A 19097-nucleotide genomic window follows, 5' to 3' on the forward strand; every position below is an offset into this window, starting at 1 on the left:
GGTCCAAAATTAAAAGATGAAAGAAAGCAAAGCTTCATGCTTTCTACAGATAACACTCCCCACTTTTGGTTGGAATTCAAATTTTATAAATTAGCTTTAAATGACTTGGTAAATGGAAAGAGAAAATTTGATTTGATGGCATTTAATGAGTTATGCACGTTACAAAGCAAAAGCATGGGAAATGGGTTTCAATTTATTTTAATTGATTATAATAGATATCACTCATTACTTCCAAAGCTTTTTCTTTTACTTCTCTTTCTTTTCTCTCTTTGTATTCGGTCACCTCACTGTCAGAGAAGAAAATGGTAGAAGCAAGTAAAGGAAGCAGAGACTAGACATGAGTAAGTAAACTTAACTCATTTTCATTTTCTTCCTTAGTTACATAGCAAGCTTTTCTCTGTTCTCTCTCCTCTCTCTTTCAGTCTTGTCTCACAAGAAAGGAAGGATGAAGCAAGCTATCAGTAAAATCACAAAAAAGCTAGGAGTAAGGAAGAGGCCATTGTGATGATGGCATCAAGAAAAAGAAAATCTGAAGTGTGGTGTGGCTAAGATCTTTACCACAAAAGGCAAGATGTGGTGAAGTAATCTTAAGCTCTCTATACCCTAAAAAGGAAGAAGATGATCTCGGTCAGAGGAAGAAGATCCTTGGAGGCATGGCTCGTCTCAGCTTTTGATCAACCACCACAGGAGGTAGTTACTGTAGCTACGTGGATGAAGAGGCAGAAGTTTGAGCAGATGGAGCTGTCATCATCAAGGACTCATCAAGGGCTAGGAATCCTTCTTGGAGTGCAAGTCAAGATGGAAGGCCCGGATTGATGAAGATTGATGACTGATGAGCGGATAATTTATACGCTTTTTGGCATTGTTTTTAGTATGTTTTTAGTATGTTTTTAGTATGTTTTAGTTAGTTTTTACTATATTTTTATTAGTTTTTAGTTAAAATTAACTTTTCTGGACTTTACTATGAGTTTGTGTGTTTTTCTGTGATTTCAGGTATTTTCTGGCTGAAATTGAGGGTCCTGAGCAAAAATCTGATCCAGAGGCTGAAAAGGAATGCAGATGCTGTTGGATTCTGACCTCCCTGCACTCGAAGTGGATTTTTTGGAGCTACAGAAGCCCAATTGGCGCGCTCTCAACGGCGTTGGAAAGTAGACATCCTGGGCTTTCTAGCAATGTATAATAGTCCATGCTTTGCCCAAGATTTGATGGCCCAAACCGGCGTTGCAAATCAGCTCAAAACTGCTCAGCGTTAAACGCCGGAACTGGCACAAGAATGGGAGTTAAACACCCAAACTGGCATAAAAGCTGGTGTTTAACTCCAAGAAGAGTCTCTACACGAAAATGCTTCAATGCTCAGCCCAAGCACACACCAAGTGGGCCCGGAAGTGGATTTTTATGACATTTACTCATCTTTATAAACCTTAGGCTACTAGTTCTCTATAAGTAGGACATTTTGCTATTGTATTTTCATCTTTAGATCTTTGAATCTTTTGATAACGTTTTGGGGGCTGGCCTCTCGGCCATGCCTAGACCTTGTTCTTATGTATTTTCAACGGTGGAGTTTCTACACACCATAGATTAAGGTGTGGAGCTCTGCTGTACCTCATGACACTTTACACGTTTCTCATTGTATCTTCTACGGCATGAGTCTCTAAACCCCATGGCTGGGGGTGAGGAGCTCTGCTGTGTCTTGATGGATTAATGCAATTACTACTGTTTTTCATTCAATCATGCTTGCTTCCATTCTAAGATATCACTTGTTCCTAAACTTGATAAATGTGATGATCCGTGACACTCATCATCATTCTCAACTATGAACGTGTGCCTGACAACCACCTCTGTTCTACCTTAGATTGAGTAGATATCTCTTGGATTCCTTAATCAGAATCTTCGTGGTATAAGCTAGAATTGATGACGGCATTCAAGAGAATCCGGAAGGTCTAAACCTTGTCTGTGGTATTCTGAGTAGGATTCAAGGATTGAATGACTGTGACGAGCTTCAAACTCCTGAGGGCTGGGCGTTAGTGACAGACGCAAAAGAATCACTGGATTCTATTCCAACCCGATTGAAAACCGACAGATGATTAGCCGTGCTGTGACAGAGCGCGTTGAACATTTTCACTGAGAGGATGGGAGGTAGCCATTGACAACAGTGAAACCCTACATACAGCTTGCCATGGAAGGAGCCTTGCGTGCTTGAAGAAGAAGACAGTAGGAAAGCAGAGGTTCAGAAGATAGAGAATCTCCAAAACCTCAACCTGTTCCCCATTACTGCAAAACAAGTACTTATTTCATGTTCTTTTGCTTTTTACAATCAACCCTGATAATTATTGATATCCTGACTAAGAGTTACAAGATAACTATAGCTTGCTTCAAGCCGACAATCTCCGTGGGATCGACCCTTACTCACGTAAGGTATTACTTGGACGACCCAGTGCACTTGCTGGTTAGTTGTGCGGAATTGCAAAAGTGTGATTGCAATTTCGTGCACCAATGACTAAGGAAGACACAGAGGTAATTGCATGTTGGGTTTTACATTCGGTTATCTCTCCTCTCTCTCTCTCTGGCCGAACTGGTTTTGCATGAAGAAGAAGAAATTTAGCTTGGTTCAACAGTTTCAACCGTGGAGGCTTCCCCTTCTATAAATAAGGGAGAATAGCCAGGACTTGAAGCAAGGAAAAGAGTGAAAGCACAATGTTCCTATAGCTACCCCAACTAACAGAAGTTCTTCTCCTTCAATGTTCTTCATTTTGTAGTTTTCTGTTTAATTTTGTCTGTCTTGAGTCTCATGAAAAAAGACAAACAGTGAGGTTTGTAAGAAAAAGCCATAGAGCGGAAAAAGGCAGAGTGCACAAAATTAAAAGAAAAAGCCATAGAAGTCCTTAGAGGTCCTTTGTACATCTGTATTGTGTTTTATGATTCTGTGGGAATTTCCTTGCAAGTTGGGTTAGCACTTAGCAGTTGAAAGCTTGGTAGTGACCAAGTCAAGTTCAGGATTGGGGATTAGATTCTGGACTTGTCCCGGATAGGAAGGGTAGTTCCTAGGGAGAATTGGTGTTTGTAATCAAGGATGATTATAGTGAAATTCCATCATTGTTGTCATGGAGACTGGATGTAGACTGCATTGCACTTTGCAGCTAAACCAGGATATATCTGTGTATAATTTTATCACTCTTCTACTCCATTTCTTATTCTGCTGCACAGGAGACAAAACTGAAAAATATCTCCTGGCTAGTCACGAGACAAAACGAAAAAGTCTATTGACTAGGCACGATACAAAAACAAAAATATCTCCTGAAGTGTTCTAAAGAACAACAAGAGTTACTAAGCGAAAAAGGTGCTAAGATTCAACCCCCATTCTCTTAGCCACTGATAAACCATCAAAACTAAAATTAAATGATGATTGGATTTTTGACGGTTTAGAATTTCACTAATGAAATCTCGTTGTAAAGTATAGTTTCTAAACCAAACAATAATCCTTTCATACAAAAGATTGTTTGTCACAAGTAACAAACCCCTAAATTTATAAACCGAAGTATTGAACCTCGGGTCGTTCTCCCTAGGATTTACAATAAAGTGTCTTGTTATTGGTTGTGAGTTATTTTTGGGGTTTTGATAAGAAACATGGAAGTTAAATGCTAAAAAGTAAACTAATGGCTAAAAAGGTCTTGGCAAGGGTTGGTGGTCAAGAATCTCTATCCTAATTACTAACCACAATATGAGAATTGGTAAGGATTAATCTCACTAAGTCATCCTCTAACTAGTAGTAAAGGAAATTCAAATGAGCTATATCAATCCTAGTCCATAAGTCCTAACTCTCCACTAATTCAATTAGTGAGAACTAGAGTCAATGGATCCCAATCATCAATTACTTGGACATTAGTAACTCAAGAGTAGTTCCTAAGTTACCTTTCCAAGCCAAGAGTCTAAAATTCTACTCTAAAATCCAACCAAGCATTTCATCAAAAACTTGGAAGGCATAAAAGGAAAGCATAGTAAGATTGCAAGAAAAGTAAATCTACACTACTCAATTGCAAGGAATTAAACAACAACAAATCAAACGAACACAATTATTATGAATTACCTCTAATTGAATTGAAAGGGAATAGGAGGAACAAAAGTAGATCTACAACAAAGTATAAGAGCAACATAAAGGAAATTACAACAAAAGAATAGAGGAAGATGAATGTAACTACGAGGAATTGAGAAGATAGAAGTAGAAGAAGATGAATTAAAATCTAAATCTAAGAACTAAACCTAATCCTAATCCTAATTCTAGAGAGAAGTGAGAGCTTCTCTCTCTAGAAACTAACTCTAACTACTAAAACTAAACTAATGGTAACTAACATGTGTTTCCCTCTTCATTCCTTGGGTTAAATAGCATCAGAAATGAGTTGGATTGGGCCCACAAGGCTTTAGAATTCGTTGGCCACGTTTTGCTTTAAGTGGGTCATGTGCCACCATCGGCGCGTGCGCGCCCCTATGCGCGATACAACTATGGTAAATCTTATATCGTTTCGAAGCCCCGGATGTTAGCTTTCCAACCCAACTAGAACCGCATCATTTGGACCTCTGTAGCTCAAGTTATGGTTGTTTAAGTGCGAAGAGGTCGGCTTGATAGCTTTCCGGTTCTTTCATTTCTTCATGAGTTCTCCAACTTTACATGCTTTTTTCTTCATTCCCTTGATCCAATCTTTGCCTCCTAAATCTGAAATCACTTAACAAACATATCAAGGCATCTAATGGAATCAAGGTAAATTACATTTATCTATTTTAAGACCTAAAAAGCATGTTTTCACTCTTAAGCACAATTAAAGGAGAATATACAAAACCATGCTATTTCATTGAATAAATGTGGGTAAAAGGTGATAAAATCCCCTAAAATCAATACAAGATAAACCCTACAAATGGGGTTTATCAACCTCCCCACACTTAAACCAAGCATGTCCTCATGCTTAAGCCAAGAGAAAGCAAAGGGTATCAACATTTATTCAAAGCAAAGAAACTATATGCATGCAACTAAATGCAAAATGATTCTACCTACTTGGTTAAAAATAAATCAATCTCCAAGACATACATGCACAAGTAGGGCTTAAGATCATATAACGATTCATGAGTCCTACCAATTGAAGTATAAACATGAAGTTCACATAGACTTGCAAGAAGAACGCTCGTGAAAGCCGGGAATCAAGGATTTGAGCATTGAACCCTCACTGGAAGTGTTTGCACTCTAGTCGCTCGGTGTTTGGGGTTTATTCACTCAATTCTCCCCTAATCATGCTTTCCAAGATTTGTTTTTCATCTAACAATCAACAATTATTCAATGCATACATACATGTATCATGAGGTCTTTTCTTTAGGTTGTAATGGGGCTAGGGTCAAGGTAGGATGCATATTTGGTCAAGTGAGCTTGAAGTTTGAATCTTTGATAGGCTTAGACTTTCCACCTAACCTATGACATCCTATACAATTAAGTTCTAACCTAACTACCCATTCTTCACTTTTCCACATACTCATGCATTCTCTTTTTCATTTCACAACACATATGCATTGACTTTTATTTGAGCTTTACTTTGGGGCATTTTGTCCCCTTTTTTTATTTCTTTCTTTTTCTTCTTTTTTTTTCTTTCTTTTTTCTATATTTTTTTCATATTGTTTTTTTTCTTTTTCTTTTCTTTTTCTCATTTTTTTTATATACAAGAGCATCAATGCATAAGGTTTTACATTTGATCAATACATGAGTATGTACCAATTCCCAATATTTACACTAAAAGTACAAAATACACCCTTTTATTCACCCAATGTCCCAAGATTCCCACACTTGAATGATACTCACACACACTAACCTAAGCCAATCAAAGATCCAAATTAAGGATATTTATTGTTTTTCGCTTTAAGGCTTGTAATGTGCTAAATTAAGAACAAAGTGGGTTAATCATAGGCTCAAATTTGGCTAACAAAGGAAGATAAAAGGTAAGGCCATTTGGGTAAGTGAGCTAATGAAGTGATGGCCTCAATCATATAAATGCATGAATACAAGGAATAAATGGACATATAGAATCAAGCAAATTAAAGATTACAATCATAGAAAGAGAATAATTGCACACAAGAAGAAAAAAAAAGTGGTTATAAGATGTAACCACACAATTAGGCTCAAATCTCACAAGCTTGTGTTCTTAGCTCAAAAACCATGTTCCAAAATAAATTCTTTCAAGCAAGTTCCATAAATTTTCTTTTTTCAAATTGGTAGGGTGCCCTAAAACAGTTTCTTGGAAAGGAAATCATCACCCTAACCAAGTAGTCCTAATAAGAAAGAAATGGTAAAAATATGTACAAATTCTAACTGACATGCAACCTATCATGCAATGCAATAGCTAATCTAACAAAGAAAATAAAAAATTTGGTGTTGAAAAGGAAATTTTTACCCACGGAGATCGGTCGAACGACCTCCCCACACTTGAAGATTGCACCGTCCTCGGCGCATGCAAAGAAGAGTAGGGTGGACGGGTTGCTACAATTGATGAGCTCCTCAAATGGTTGTGCAGATGACTTGTTTGTTGTCCCATTTAACAGCTTTTGCTTTCTCCCTTTCTTGGTGGCCAACCTAAAAGGATAGAAAAGGAAAGAAAATTAAGCCTATGACAAAGATATCAAGGCAATTAGAACATAGGCGGGGGCTAATGCCAAATAAGAGTATGATTCCTTACTACATGTTAGCTAAGCATGTGAGTGAGAAATCAATATAAGCAAAAGGCATATCAACTGATACTTGATGCAAGAGTAAGGTCAAAGCATGAAGAGCATGATAAGCATCAAGTTCGAACAAGAGAGAGTGGGCCATGAAAGACAATATAAGGTCATATCAATGCACAAAGAACACAAGTGCATAAAAGATTGAGCATTGATTTGAAGAAAAACATCACCCAACAATATGAAACAAGTCAAGAGGCACCAAAGTAATGCAAGGAATCCTCAACAATTGAGTAGGAAGATGCAACACCATTATTAAAACGACTTAAAAAAAACGAAAACATGCTGCAAAAACTAAATGAAAATGGGAAGAGTAGAGTATGCGAATGTGATAAGCAAAAGAAAATGGAAGGGGAGAAAAAAAACTCTTTTTTTTTTTACCGACGCGTGCGCGTCATGCACGTTTATGCGTCAATGGGTATATTGGTCGAAGGACGCGTACGCGCACGAGTTAGGCGAGAGGCTTAGTGTTGGCCCAAAAGTGGCACAACTCTTTGGTAAAAGTACCAGGAGTGTGGATCGTGCAATCGACGCGCGCGCGCACAGCGTGCGTGCGCGTGCATTGCGAACTTAAGATCGTGTGCACGTACGCGCCAGGTGCGCGCACGCGTGCACAGACTTGTGCCTTAGGCCCAATGTTCGCACAGTGCAGGCCTAACTCTCGAGTTTTTGGCTGGAGGTGAAATTTTGCATCCACGCGTACGCATACAGTGCGCGTCCGCGTGGATGGTCGAAAAATGCTCAGGTGCGCGTACGCGTTATATGCGCGCACGCGTGGATGGTGTTCTGTTTTTTTCAAAAAAAAAATTTTCAAGTTCTTGCACCAATCCAAGCCTTTCAATCCTCCAAATAGCTACCAAAACACCCTAAAATCTTATTTATCATATTATACTTCTAACTAGACTTAATAAAACAATAAAAACAAGAAATTAAACTAATTCTACCAATATTTACAAAAGATAAAAATGAAAATGAGACTCTACCTACAATGGCAACTCAATTCACTTATTAACAAAACTAAAAGAGTATGGAAAAAGTTTACCATCGTAGGGTGTCTCCCACCTAGCACTTTTAGTTTAAGTCCTTAAGTTGGACTTATGGGGAGCTTCTTATCAAGGTGGCTTGTGCTTGTACTCATCTTGGAACTTCCACCAATGCTTGAATCGCCAAGAAGCTCCATTCTTCAATTTCAATATCTTCAAGCTTTGATGGAGTTCTCCACAAACCATGAGCTCCCAAATTTGATTTTCATTGTGCGATCCGGGATCCCACACTTTGTTTTGACACCCGTCCTTAAATTGATCGTCATTATTCCATCCGGGTGGTATGGCCTTGGAATTCTCAAAGAAGCTCCCAAACAACTTCCTAGACCCATGCCATTTGGTTCCACACCAACCATTGCTCTTGAATTTTGAGCTTACAACCGTCATGAGCTTAGAATGATGTTTCCAACCACTACACAACTCTCTTAAACTTTTAACTCCACAAAGAGCTCTAAGTTGACCATCATTTTCAATTAAACCATATTCAAGTGAGAAAGTAAAGCTTAGGGATAAGAGTTTTACCCACTTGAATGTTGTGTTGGATGGTGACTTGGGGAGGGGGACCTCCCCACACTTAGACAATGCAAGGTCTACTTCTTTAGGCTCTTCTTTGGTTGTTTCTACCTCTTCGCAAGCTTCTTCAATTTCAACCTTTTCCCTTTTTCCACTTGGCTTGGTGTTGTCTTCAAGAACTTCATCTTGCCCAATGGGAGGTGAGTCAATCTTGGTAGCTCTCTTTTGATTCACTCTCTTCTTCATTGTTCACCAAGGGTATGGGAGGTTGTGCACACTCTTTTGTAACTTCAACTTTATGTCCAATGGGAGAGGATTCCATTGTAAAGAGAAATTCATCCATGATTGAATCCATCTCTTGATAAGCCTCTTCCAAGTCTTCAACGATGATATGCTTTGGAGGTTGCGCACCCTCCTCAACATCAATATCAAGCTTCCTGGGAGAGTGCTCCATGATGCTACATTCCCTTGGACTTTCAACATCTCCTAAATCTTCAACCACCTCTTCCTTTTCTTCAATGATCATAGGCTCCTCCAATTGTTCTAACACAAAATTTGACTCCTCCTTTTCTACCGGATTGTCCAATTTCTCCTTCATACTTTGCTCTTCTTTTGACCTTTCACATGTGGTCACGGAAGTACCTTGAGTATTCAAACATTGGTGGGCTAAAGTGTGCACCACCTTGGTCAAATTGGTCACAAACTCAAGTGTATCCTGCTTCATGGCTTCTTGTCCTTGAAGTAACAAAGTGAGAGGATCGTCTATTGGGGCTTGGGGTGGATAAGAGGGTTCATCATTTTGGAGAGAGGGTTCATAGTAGGAAGGTGATTCTTCTTGGTAAAATTGTGGAGGTGGTGTGCATTGAGGTGGTTCTTGGTAGTAATCTTGATAGGGTTGTGGTGGTTCTAAGGGTTCTTGCCCATAATTGTCATAAGAGTATGGTATGGGGGTTTGGTCATATGATGGATATGGTTCATAGGACAGCGTTTGGTAATGAAAGGCTTGTGAGAATGGTTGAGGTTCATGTTGAGGATGAGATTCATAGGCATATGATGGTGGTTGTTGATTGTCATAAAAGGAGTCAACATAACCATTGAATTGACATGCATTAGGATGAGAATTATACCTATAAGTGTCCGAAGGTTGATGCCAATAGGAGTGATCAATTCCTTGAGGCTTCTCCCATCTTTGTTGGTTCCATCCATAATGAGTGTCATCATTGAGGTGCACATTTCCTACAACAAAATTAGAACTAAACTCATAGCCATAGGGAGAATTCATTATGGAAAGATAAAATAAAACTAACAAAATCTAGTAAACAAACAAAAGACAAGCTATTTACAATATTCACATATGTACAATAACCAAAAACATAACACCATTGCAAATCCCCGGCAACGTCGCCATTTTGATGATTGGATTTTTGACGGTTTAGAATTTCACTAATGAAATCTCGTTGTAAAGTATAGTTTCTAAACCAAACAATAATCCTTTCATACAAAAGATTGTTTGTCACAAGTAACAAACCCCTAAATTTATAAACCGAAGTATTGAACCTCGGGTCGTTCTCCCTAGGATTTACAATAAAGTGTCTTGTTATTGGTTGTGAGTTATTTTTGGGGTTTTGATAAGAAACATGGAAGTTAAATGCTAAAAAGTAAACTAATGGCTAAAAAGGTCTTGGCAAGGGTTGGTGGTCAAGAATCTCTATCCTAATTACTAACCACAATATGAGAATTGGCAAGGATTAATCTCACTAAGTCATCCTCTAACTAGTAGTAAAGGAAAGTCAAATGAGCTATATCAATCCTAGTCCATAAGTCCTAACTCTCCACTAATTCAATTAGTGAGAACTAGAGTCAATGGATCCCAATCATCAATTACTTGGACATTAGTAACTCAAGAGTTCCTAAGTTACCTTTCCAAGCGAAGAGTCTAAAATTCTACTCTAAAATTCAACCAAGCATTTCATCAAACACTTGGAAGGCATAAAAGGAAAGCATAGTAAGATTGCAAGAAAAGTAAATCTACACTACTCAATTGCAAGGAATTAAACAACAACAAATCAAATGAACACAATTATTATGAATTACCTCTAATTGAATTGAAAGGGAATATGAGGAACAAAAGTAGATCTACAACAAAGTATAAGAGCAACATAAAGAAAATTACAACAAAAGAATAGAGGAAGATGAATGTAACTACGAGGAATTGAGAAGATAGAAGTAGAAGAAGATGAATTAAAATCTAAATCTAAGAACTAAACCTAATCCTAATCCTAATTCTAGAAACTAACTCTAACTACTAAAACTAAACTAATGGTAACTAACATGTGTTTCCCTCTTCATTCCTTGGGTTAAATAGCATCAGAAATGAGTTGGATTGGGCCCACAAGGCTTTAGAATTCGTTGGCCACGTTTTGTTTTAAGTGGGTCATGTGCCACCATCGGCACGTCCGCGTACCGTGCGTGTGCGCGCCCCTATGCGCGATGAAACTATGGCAAATCTTATATCGTTTCGAAGCCCCGGATGTTAGCTTTCCAACCCAACTGGAACCGTATCATTTGGACCTCTGTAGCTCAAGTTATGGTCATTTAACTGCGAAGAGGTCGGCTTGACAGCTTTCCGGTTCTTTCATTTCTTCATGAGTTCTCCAACTTTACATGCTTTTTTCTTCATTCTCTTGATCCAATCTTTGCCTCCTAAATCTGAAATCACTTAACAAACATATCAAGGCATCTAATGGAATCAAGGTAAATTACATTTATCTATTTTAAGACCTAAAAAGCATGTTTTCACTCTTAAGCACAATTAAAGGAGAATATACAAAACCATGCTATTTCATTGAATAAATGTGGGTAAAAGGTGATAAAATCCCCTAAAATCAATACAAGGTAAACCCTACAAATGGGGTTTATCATTAAACAATTATCAAACAATCTCAACAATAATTTCTCAGTAAAACCGTCATCAATGCAACAATTAATACAATTAGACAATTTCAAACACTTCAACAAATCAAAACCTAATGTATTGAATCTAACATAATTTAATCAACCTAAATCCACTAAAATTAGAAAACTAAACTGAACTAATTTTGAAATTGATTCAAAATTAAAATTAAAATTCTAATCAAACCTAAAATAAATTAAACTTAAAATTAAACAATCTCAGCAATAATTTCTCAACAAAAAGTCATCAACGCAGCAATTAATACAATTAGAAAATTTCAAATGCTTCAACAATTCAAAATCTAATGTATTAAATGTAACCTAGCTTAATCAACCTAAATCCACTAAGTTTAGAAATCTAAACTGAACCAACTTTGAAACTGATTCAAAATTAAAATTGAAATTCTAATCAAATCTAAATTAAATTAAACTAAAATTAAACAATTAGCAAACAATTTCAGCAATAATTTCTCAGCAAAACAGTTATCAACACAGGAAATAACAAAATTAGAGAATTCCAAACATTTCAACAATTCAAAACCTAATGTATTAAATCTAACCTAAATCCATTAAGATTAGAAAATTAAACTGAACTAACTTTGAAACTGATTCAAAATTAAAATTGAAATTCAACTCAAACCTAGACTAAATTAAACTAAAATTAAAGGAATTGGAAAAGAGTTGCTCAAAAACCTGTAATGAAGAACAAAGCAAGAAATAAGGGAAGAGGTGAAATTGAGTTATTGTCGAATTTTTCCGATGATAAACTCGACAGTAAAGGATGTGCCAGTCTAATTTATTTTCCCTCCAAATATTACCAGCAGATTTACTGTTGGAAAATAAAATTCATTGGTAATTACTTAACCTTACAAATTTGACGTGGTTATCGCCAATAAATTTGCCGTTATTCTGTAATGTTAAATCTGATGGCACTCAGCCTTTTTCTTGTAGTGTTTAAAGACGTGTAGTAAAAAAGATACAAGACAAGATGTTCTTCTAAGATGGAATGGTATTGAAGATATTTAAAGAACAAACAAATCGATTGGATATAATACTAAATGCTAGAGAGATCAAAGAAGGAATATGGTCATGTGAATCTACAAGAGTTTTAGAATTGGATGGTAACAATATGGGATATATGAAAAAGACTTGGGAGACAGTGGGAGCAGAACTTATTGATATGGTTGGAAATTTAATTTCTTTGTAAAACACATAATGCCAAAAAGTGATTAACATGATTTGGGTGACTCTAGCAATGAAGCCGGGAAGAGAAACAATATAAAAGATACGAGGCCTAAAATAACAAGATCAAAGGCATATATAAGGTGTTATCTAAAATAACGATTGTGAGAAGGTTGGTAGGTGAAAAACTAATGGCATTTGTTCAAAATAAGCAATAGTAGTCACTAGATAGTGCATTAAAAACATGTGAAACAGTAATTTGAATTAAGAAAACTAATAAAATTAATGTCGTGATAAAATTAGACTTCGAAAAGGCATACGAATTATTGAGATGGAAGTTTGTTCACTATATGCTTTGCAGGATTGAATTTGGACAGGTTTAGAGAAAATTGATACAATAAATTTTTGAGAAAACAAGCATGTTAGTTGTGGTAGATGTCTCACTGTCTAAGATATTTCAAATGCAATGTGGACTAAGACAAAACGATCTAATTTCACATTTTTTCTTTGTCCTAGTTGCTAAATTACTTATAAAACTGATGACAAAAGCAATACAACTACGATTGGTGCGAGAGTTAAAGATTAGCAAGAAAAAGAATAAAAAATTTCATTAACTTACCTACAAATTTTACATATGTCTGTCAAATTTCCAAATGTCAAAGAGTTATAAAAGAACCATTAAGTGTTTTCAAATGATTTCAGGATTTACTATCAACTTTGACAAATCTGTCATCATCTCGGTAGATTGGGTATAAATGTAGAGACTTATTTTAGATGAGAAGAGTGTTAGAGATAGCTAATTTTATAATTTATAGTCATTAATTAGTTATTATTATTATTTTTAATAGTGTGAGATTTTATTTAATGATGTGAGATTACTCATTTTTTTTATTAGTTAAATGCTGGACAAATTTTACTAAAAGTGCTGGCTCCCTAAACTTTTTTTATGGATTTTTTTATTTAAATTAAAAAAATATAATATTTACCGATTTAAATAAAAGTAACCAAAATACATTTAGAGTCATATCTTGGATACATTGGGGGAAAAATTCAAAACAAACATATCTTAAGTGCACCGACCCCATTCTGTGATATGGGACGCGTTGGTCATATCCCGGGTGCACCCGAGATATGAACAACAGAGCATCTTGAATACAATGCATCCGAGATATGTTTATATTCTGACATGGACCAGTGCATCCGAGATACGTGCAAGGAAGTAAGACAAGAGAATTACATCCGAGATATAGTCAAGATCCATTTTTTTTTTATGAAAATATTGTAATGTTGTAGATGAAAAATGGTTCCACAACAATCGAAGGTAGATATAGTCAAGATCCAATTTTTTTTTTATGAAAATATTGTAATGTTGTAGATGAAAAATAATCCCATAACAATCTAAGGTAGTAGTTATACAGAAATTATACTTCATTACACATTAAACACATTTAATAACAATCAGTACGTCAAAGTAACAACATTAGAACAAAAAGACCTAAACCCTAAACTGCATGCCCCTGTCTTGTTTCCTTGCACGTATTTTAAATGCACTGGTCCATGTTAAAATTTGAGCATATTCCGGATATGATGTATCCGAGATGCTCTTTTGTTCATATCTCGGGTATACCCAGGATATGACCAGCGCATTATATATCAAAGAATGGGTCAGTACACTTATGATATGTTCGTTTTGTGATTTTTTTCGTCGTATCTAAAATATGACCCTAAATATATTTTGATAAATATTTATACGTTTATTTAAAGTGGTAAATATTATATTTTTTAATTTAAATAAAAAAAACCTTTCTCTATAGGTAATACAAAGAAAAAGTTAAACAGTTGAAAAATTTATTATTAAAAACAAAAAGGTTAATCATAGTCATATTAGTAATAAGAATCCACTCTTGACTAATTTCATATTTATTATTGTCACACATATTTGATAAAAAAAAAAGAAGAGAGATTAATAGATGATATGTATTAATTTGGATGAAATCAAGTCATTCTAATGAAATTTTATATTTGAAAAATTATTTTTAGAAATAAAATTATCTAAAATCATCGAATAAATTAATGATAAAAATAAAAATAAATACTTTTTAAATTTAATTAAAAATCATTTAAAAAATAAGTAAATAAATTTTTTTTATCTAAACCAAGAAACAAATATTAAAATGAAAAATTTGTAAGAATAAAAAATTAATAACATAAAAAATTTTAATTATCATTAAATTTATAATTTTATTATATATAAATTTTATTATTATTATTATTATTATTATTATTATTATTGTCGTCGTTAAATTTTTGTATCAAATTATTATTATTATTATTATTATTATTATTATTATTATTATTATTATTAATTTTCCAGTTCTTCCCCAAATCTTCCCGTACGAGGTGCGCTGAGTTTTCCACTGAATCCAAACAGACAATGGACCCTGACATTGCGCGGTGGGTTGCGGAATTCCACCTCCGGAGTTCCGCCCCCGACTCCCTCGTCTCCAAGATCCTTAAGGTCCTTAATCTCTCTGCCGCCGATCCCAACCTTAAGAAAACCCTACTCCTCCGCACCCTCCGATCCCAACTCTGCAATGCCTCAATCACCGAAACCGCTCTCGAGATACTGGAGCAAATCGAAGCGATTGACCGAAACGACGCCGTTCCGATCATCGATTCCATGCGCAGGGCCTACTGCGCCGTCGCCGTCGAGTGCACCGTCAAGTACCTCGCCGCCTCCTACGACGGCACCACCAGCGGTAAGTACTTATCCGCGGTGACGCGTATCTGGCGCCGCCGCGTGGAGGAGTTGGAGCAGCGCCAGAGCGAGCTGTTCTTCGACGAGACTGCGCGATGGAGGGACGACATTGAGGCCGCACTTTTTGACACTAGGGTTTCTGATAGGTTGAAGGAGTTGAATACCCGAAACGACGCGTTTACTGAAGTTAGGTTTTATCTGCAGGAAGTGTGGGAAACAATGGGTCCTTCTTTTCTTGAATCAGTAGCAGAAATGACAAAGAACAAGGGAAAGACGAAGGGCAAGGGGAAAGGATTGCCGAATGTGATTTTGAATCCGGCACCGGTGACTATAGTGCCAGGGTATACGACAGGTGTTTGCAGAAATGCCTCTGGTGCTGAGCAGGCAAGGGATCATGGTGTTGATGACAATGGTGACGGAGGCAATGATGGTTCACGTTGCATGGACGGTGTGGAGGTGAAGAGAGCTGAAGGTTCTGTTGATGGAACCCAGGAGCATGCAAAGAAGAAGAAAGGTTTGTTCTATTTAGCGGATTTTGATGTTAATGATTTTTCTTTAATTGTCTTGGACCTGTTCCTTGCAAATTTTGTGTGTTTTGGTTATTAGTGTACCAGTACAATGCACAATAGTTCTAGATGTTTTATTGTTTCAAGTCCTAATGGTGTATGGTATGGCATATGGAGTGCAGTTCAAGTAGTTTTTCTTAAGTCAATTGTGAAACTGAATTTTCGTGCAGGGCAGTGCCAACCCTATCTAGTAAGCTAAAGCTCGATTGATGTACAGTTTTGGTGTCCCTTCTTGCAGGAGTTTTTAAAATGTTTATGTTAATTCGTTTGTTATTGCTTGTTTAAATAAGGATACACATAGATATTTAGTGCTCTAGAAATGATAATTTAGCCACTCGCTCTCTCCAATTGAAGAGAAACTTGTGAATTGGCCTAAATATGAAGTTATAAATGTGAATTGGCGCAAATGCTTCCCTTACTTGGTTTATGCTTTTACCTTTTCCGGTGTTGTTATAACCAAGTGGGACTACGTTGTTATCTGTTTTTACTCATTTACTCTTGCTTACCACTTACCAGAGGACTATTTTCAATCAGGGTCAGTTTGAACTTAAATTTTGTTTTAACAAATGAATGGGTTTGCTCATTGTTGAAAACAAGAGACAATTATGCAATTTATAACGCTGTTCATGATTGGCCATCTTACACCTATTATTTGTTATTTACACGTGTTCTACGTTATGTCCTCATTAGCAAGAGGCAATCCTCAACATAAACGCAAGCCATCTGCATTTCGTAGATGCAGTAGAGGAGTTAAAATGTCTAGTGCTGAGGAATTGGGGACAGAAAGGTCATGGAGAAAAAATGATACTGTGCTAAGTGGAGAAGTTAAAACGGCCCGAGAATCTCTTAAATCAAGTTCTTCGGAGCTACGGGCATTGGTCAATGATCCTCTTCTTGAGGCATTGGATATACCTGACGCTTTTAGATCTAAACTTGCACGGAAAGGTACAAATCATGAACAGCCAATGGAAAACCATAGTGGAGATGTAGATGTACGAAACTCAAATACTTGCAGTACTATTAGTCCTTATCAACCTAATGATGCCGAGCACAAGAAGTCGCCTTCTGTTGAGCCGAACAAAACTGCTCATAAAAGACCCAATTTGATGGAGCCGAGTGGTACTTCTCAAACTTATGAGGTAATCATGTCTTTATTATCTGCATTAATCTAAGAGCATAGATCTTATGGGTGGTATCTTATTCAAGGTAACTTTTTTTAATGAGAAAGAAAATGTTTGCTTACGCCTGGAGCTAGTTTATCCTCTAAGAGGATTACCAACATCTGATGCAGTGAACTTTGGGTTCTGCAGATGTGGACTATCAAAGACTGTTTTTTACAAACCAAGATGGTTTATATATATAATATTTTTTTGCCTGCTTGGTTCGGGCATTCAGTTTGTATTTGTTTATATCTTTTCATTGGCATCTTAGTTATTTCTTTATCTTTGCAGTGGAATGATTCAATAGAAAACATGCCCAATGGAATGCAGCCAAGAAGGAAGAAAAGGAAGAATAGAAAATGGTCTTCATTAGAAGAGGAGACACTAAGGACTGGTGTACAAATGTATGTGTTAGCTCTAAACTAGTCAAACCAAAAAGATTCAGGGTGAACTGTCTTGAATGTTAGTTATACATGAAATTGAAAACTATTTGATTTAGTCAACAGTTTTGTACATCATGAGCGGTTTTGTTTTCCTATTAACCATATTATCTTATACAGGTTTGGTGCAGGAAATTGGAAAACAATTCAAAGTTTTTACAGTGATGTATTTGAACATAGACTATCAGTATGTAATCAATGCTCCAAAGTGATTTGCCTTTTTTTTTCCTTGACTTAAGCATTAAGTACAACTGCAATGGTTTTATCAGGTTGATTTGAAGGACAAGTGGAGAAACATGATGCGGTAGTGATGGACATGTGTATATCTTAGGGAGGTATGTTTCTTTGCTTTTATATCTGCAGTTCATAAAGTTGTTTGTTTTAAAGCTCATTCTTCAATGCACCCAGTTAAAGGTATGCATCAAGAACCTTAAATAAGATGTAGAAGTATTCTATTCTTCCTTTGCCTCCTCTGCTCTTAACAGCATCAAAACATTTTCCTATCTTCCAAAACTTGTCACGCTTGGGTTTTTCTTAGCAGGTTCTTACTTCTATGGATGCAACCAAGTTTTTTTGAAGAGGGATCTATGACCTAAGTACCAACTTTGCTGCCAATACACTTCAGTTTTATACCTGGCTTTAAGAGCTCATCTAAAGGTTAGTCTTCTTGTAATCAATCCAATCTCCAAAAATACTTTTTATATAAACTAGAAGGAATTACCTTCTAAAAGATAAGATCTTAGGTCAAACTTCAAGAAAACAATGTTTTTTTTTTCTTGTTTAATCTTAACAGATAAGTTCTATGGCTATATAGATAATAGTTTCTTTTTAACGGAATTTACAATTATAATAATTCAGTTTAAGTAAAGAGTTAAGTTTGCAGTTTTCTTGCTGCCGAACCGTACCTATGCCATTTTCATCATGCGGGAAAAAAAAAAGTATTTTTCCCTGCCACTTTAACCATTCCGATTAAGAGTGTTCCAAACCCTAATAAATTTCAGGTACATAAATCCAAGATTATGTGGGAAGCTTGAGACAGAAAGGAATGCAGCCAATTTTGTTGCAACTGATTAGTACTATGTGTAGAGATATATGAAATAAAGTGTATGGATATTACCTAAACGATTCAAAGAGCAATAATCTGTGTTGATCAATAATATTTAATCGTTCCATGCAAGAATTTTATCCATCTTTCCAAGGTTATATTGGTTGCAACTTACAATGACTATGCGAGAGAAATAATTATTAAAACTAAACAAACAAACAAACTGAATTACAATTATATGGCTTATACCTTACAATAAAAGAGAGTGAAATAGTTTAGTATAGTGGCTTTGCTATTCAAATGAGATAAGGAGATGATGTAAGAAATGAATTATTACCGGGTGAAAGGGTGACAAAAATTAAAAATTAACGTATGGAACTCAGAAATTGAAGGGAAAGAAGTAGAGTTGTCAAATGGAGAAACCCGCGAATTTGGGTAAAGTTATCATGAGTAGCGAGTTAAAATTAAAAAATAGTTGACTCTTTTTTAAACAAACCACTAAATACTGATTTTACTTGTCCAAGCAAATAAGTTAGGAAGTGGTTCAAGTATACCGTTATACTTTAATAGAATATTGTTGTTTTCATCATTTCAACTAATAAGATTTGTAATAAAATATAACAAAGGATGAGATGAAATAGAACATTGTTGTTCTCATCATTTCAATCTTATTGTTGTTCTCATCATT

The 19097-nt window shown here is 36.0% G+C and overlaps 1 protein-coding gene across 4 annotated transcripts; it reads left to right on the forward strand.

Moving 5' to 3' along the window:
- Nucleotides 1–14789: 14789 nt before the first annotated feature.
- LOC112794013 (uncharacterized) lies at nucleotides 14790–18541 on the forward strand. 4 transcript variants are annotated; one of them, XM_072236587.1, is made up of 7 exons: nucleotides 14793–15712; nucleotides 16455–16903; nucleotides 17216–17386; nucleotides 17485–17551; nucleotides 17634–17699; nucleotides 17906–18021; nucleotides 18366–18541. In XM_072236587.1, exons 1-3 carry the CDS (start codon nucleotides 14875–14877, stop codon nucleotides 17348–17350), a joined length of 1422 nt encoding a protein of 473 aa, XP_072092688.1. In that variant the 5' UTR covers nucleotides 14793–14874; the 3' UTR covers nucleotides 17351–17386; nucleotides 17485–17551; nucleotides 17634–17699; nucleotides 17906–18021; nucleotides 18366–18541. The 4 variants fall into 4 exon arrangements, with proteins under 4 accessions (XP_025692045.1, XP_072092688.1, XP_025692046.1 ...); XM_025836261.2 differs by having other exon boundaries at nucleotides 17216–17328; XM_025836260.2 differs by having other exon boundaries at nucleotides 14790–15712; nucleotides 17216–17328; nucleotides 17634–18021.
- Nucleotides 18542–19097: the final 556 nt, after the last annotated feature.

Source organism: Arachis hypogaea, chromosome 1 (assembly GCF_003086295.3).
Source record: "Arachis hypogaea cultivar Tifrunner chromosome 1, arahy.Tifrunner.gnm2.J5K5, whole genome shotgun sequence".
NCBI classification, from domain to species: Eukaryota; Viridiplantae; Streptophyta; class Magnoliopsida; order Fabales; family Fabaceae; genus Arachis; species Arachis hypogaea.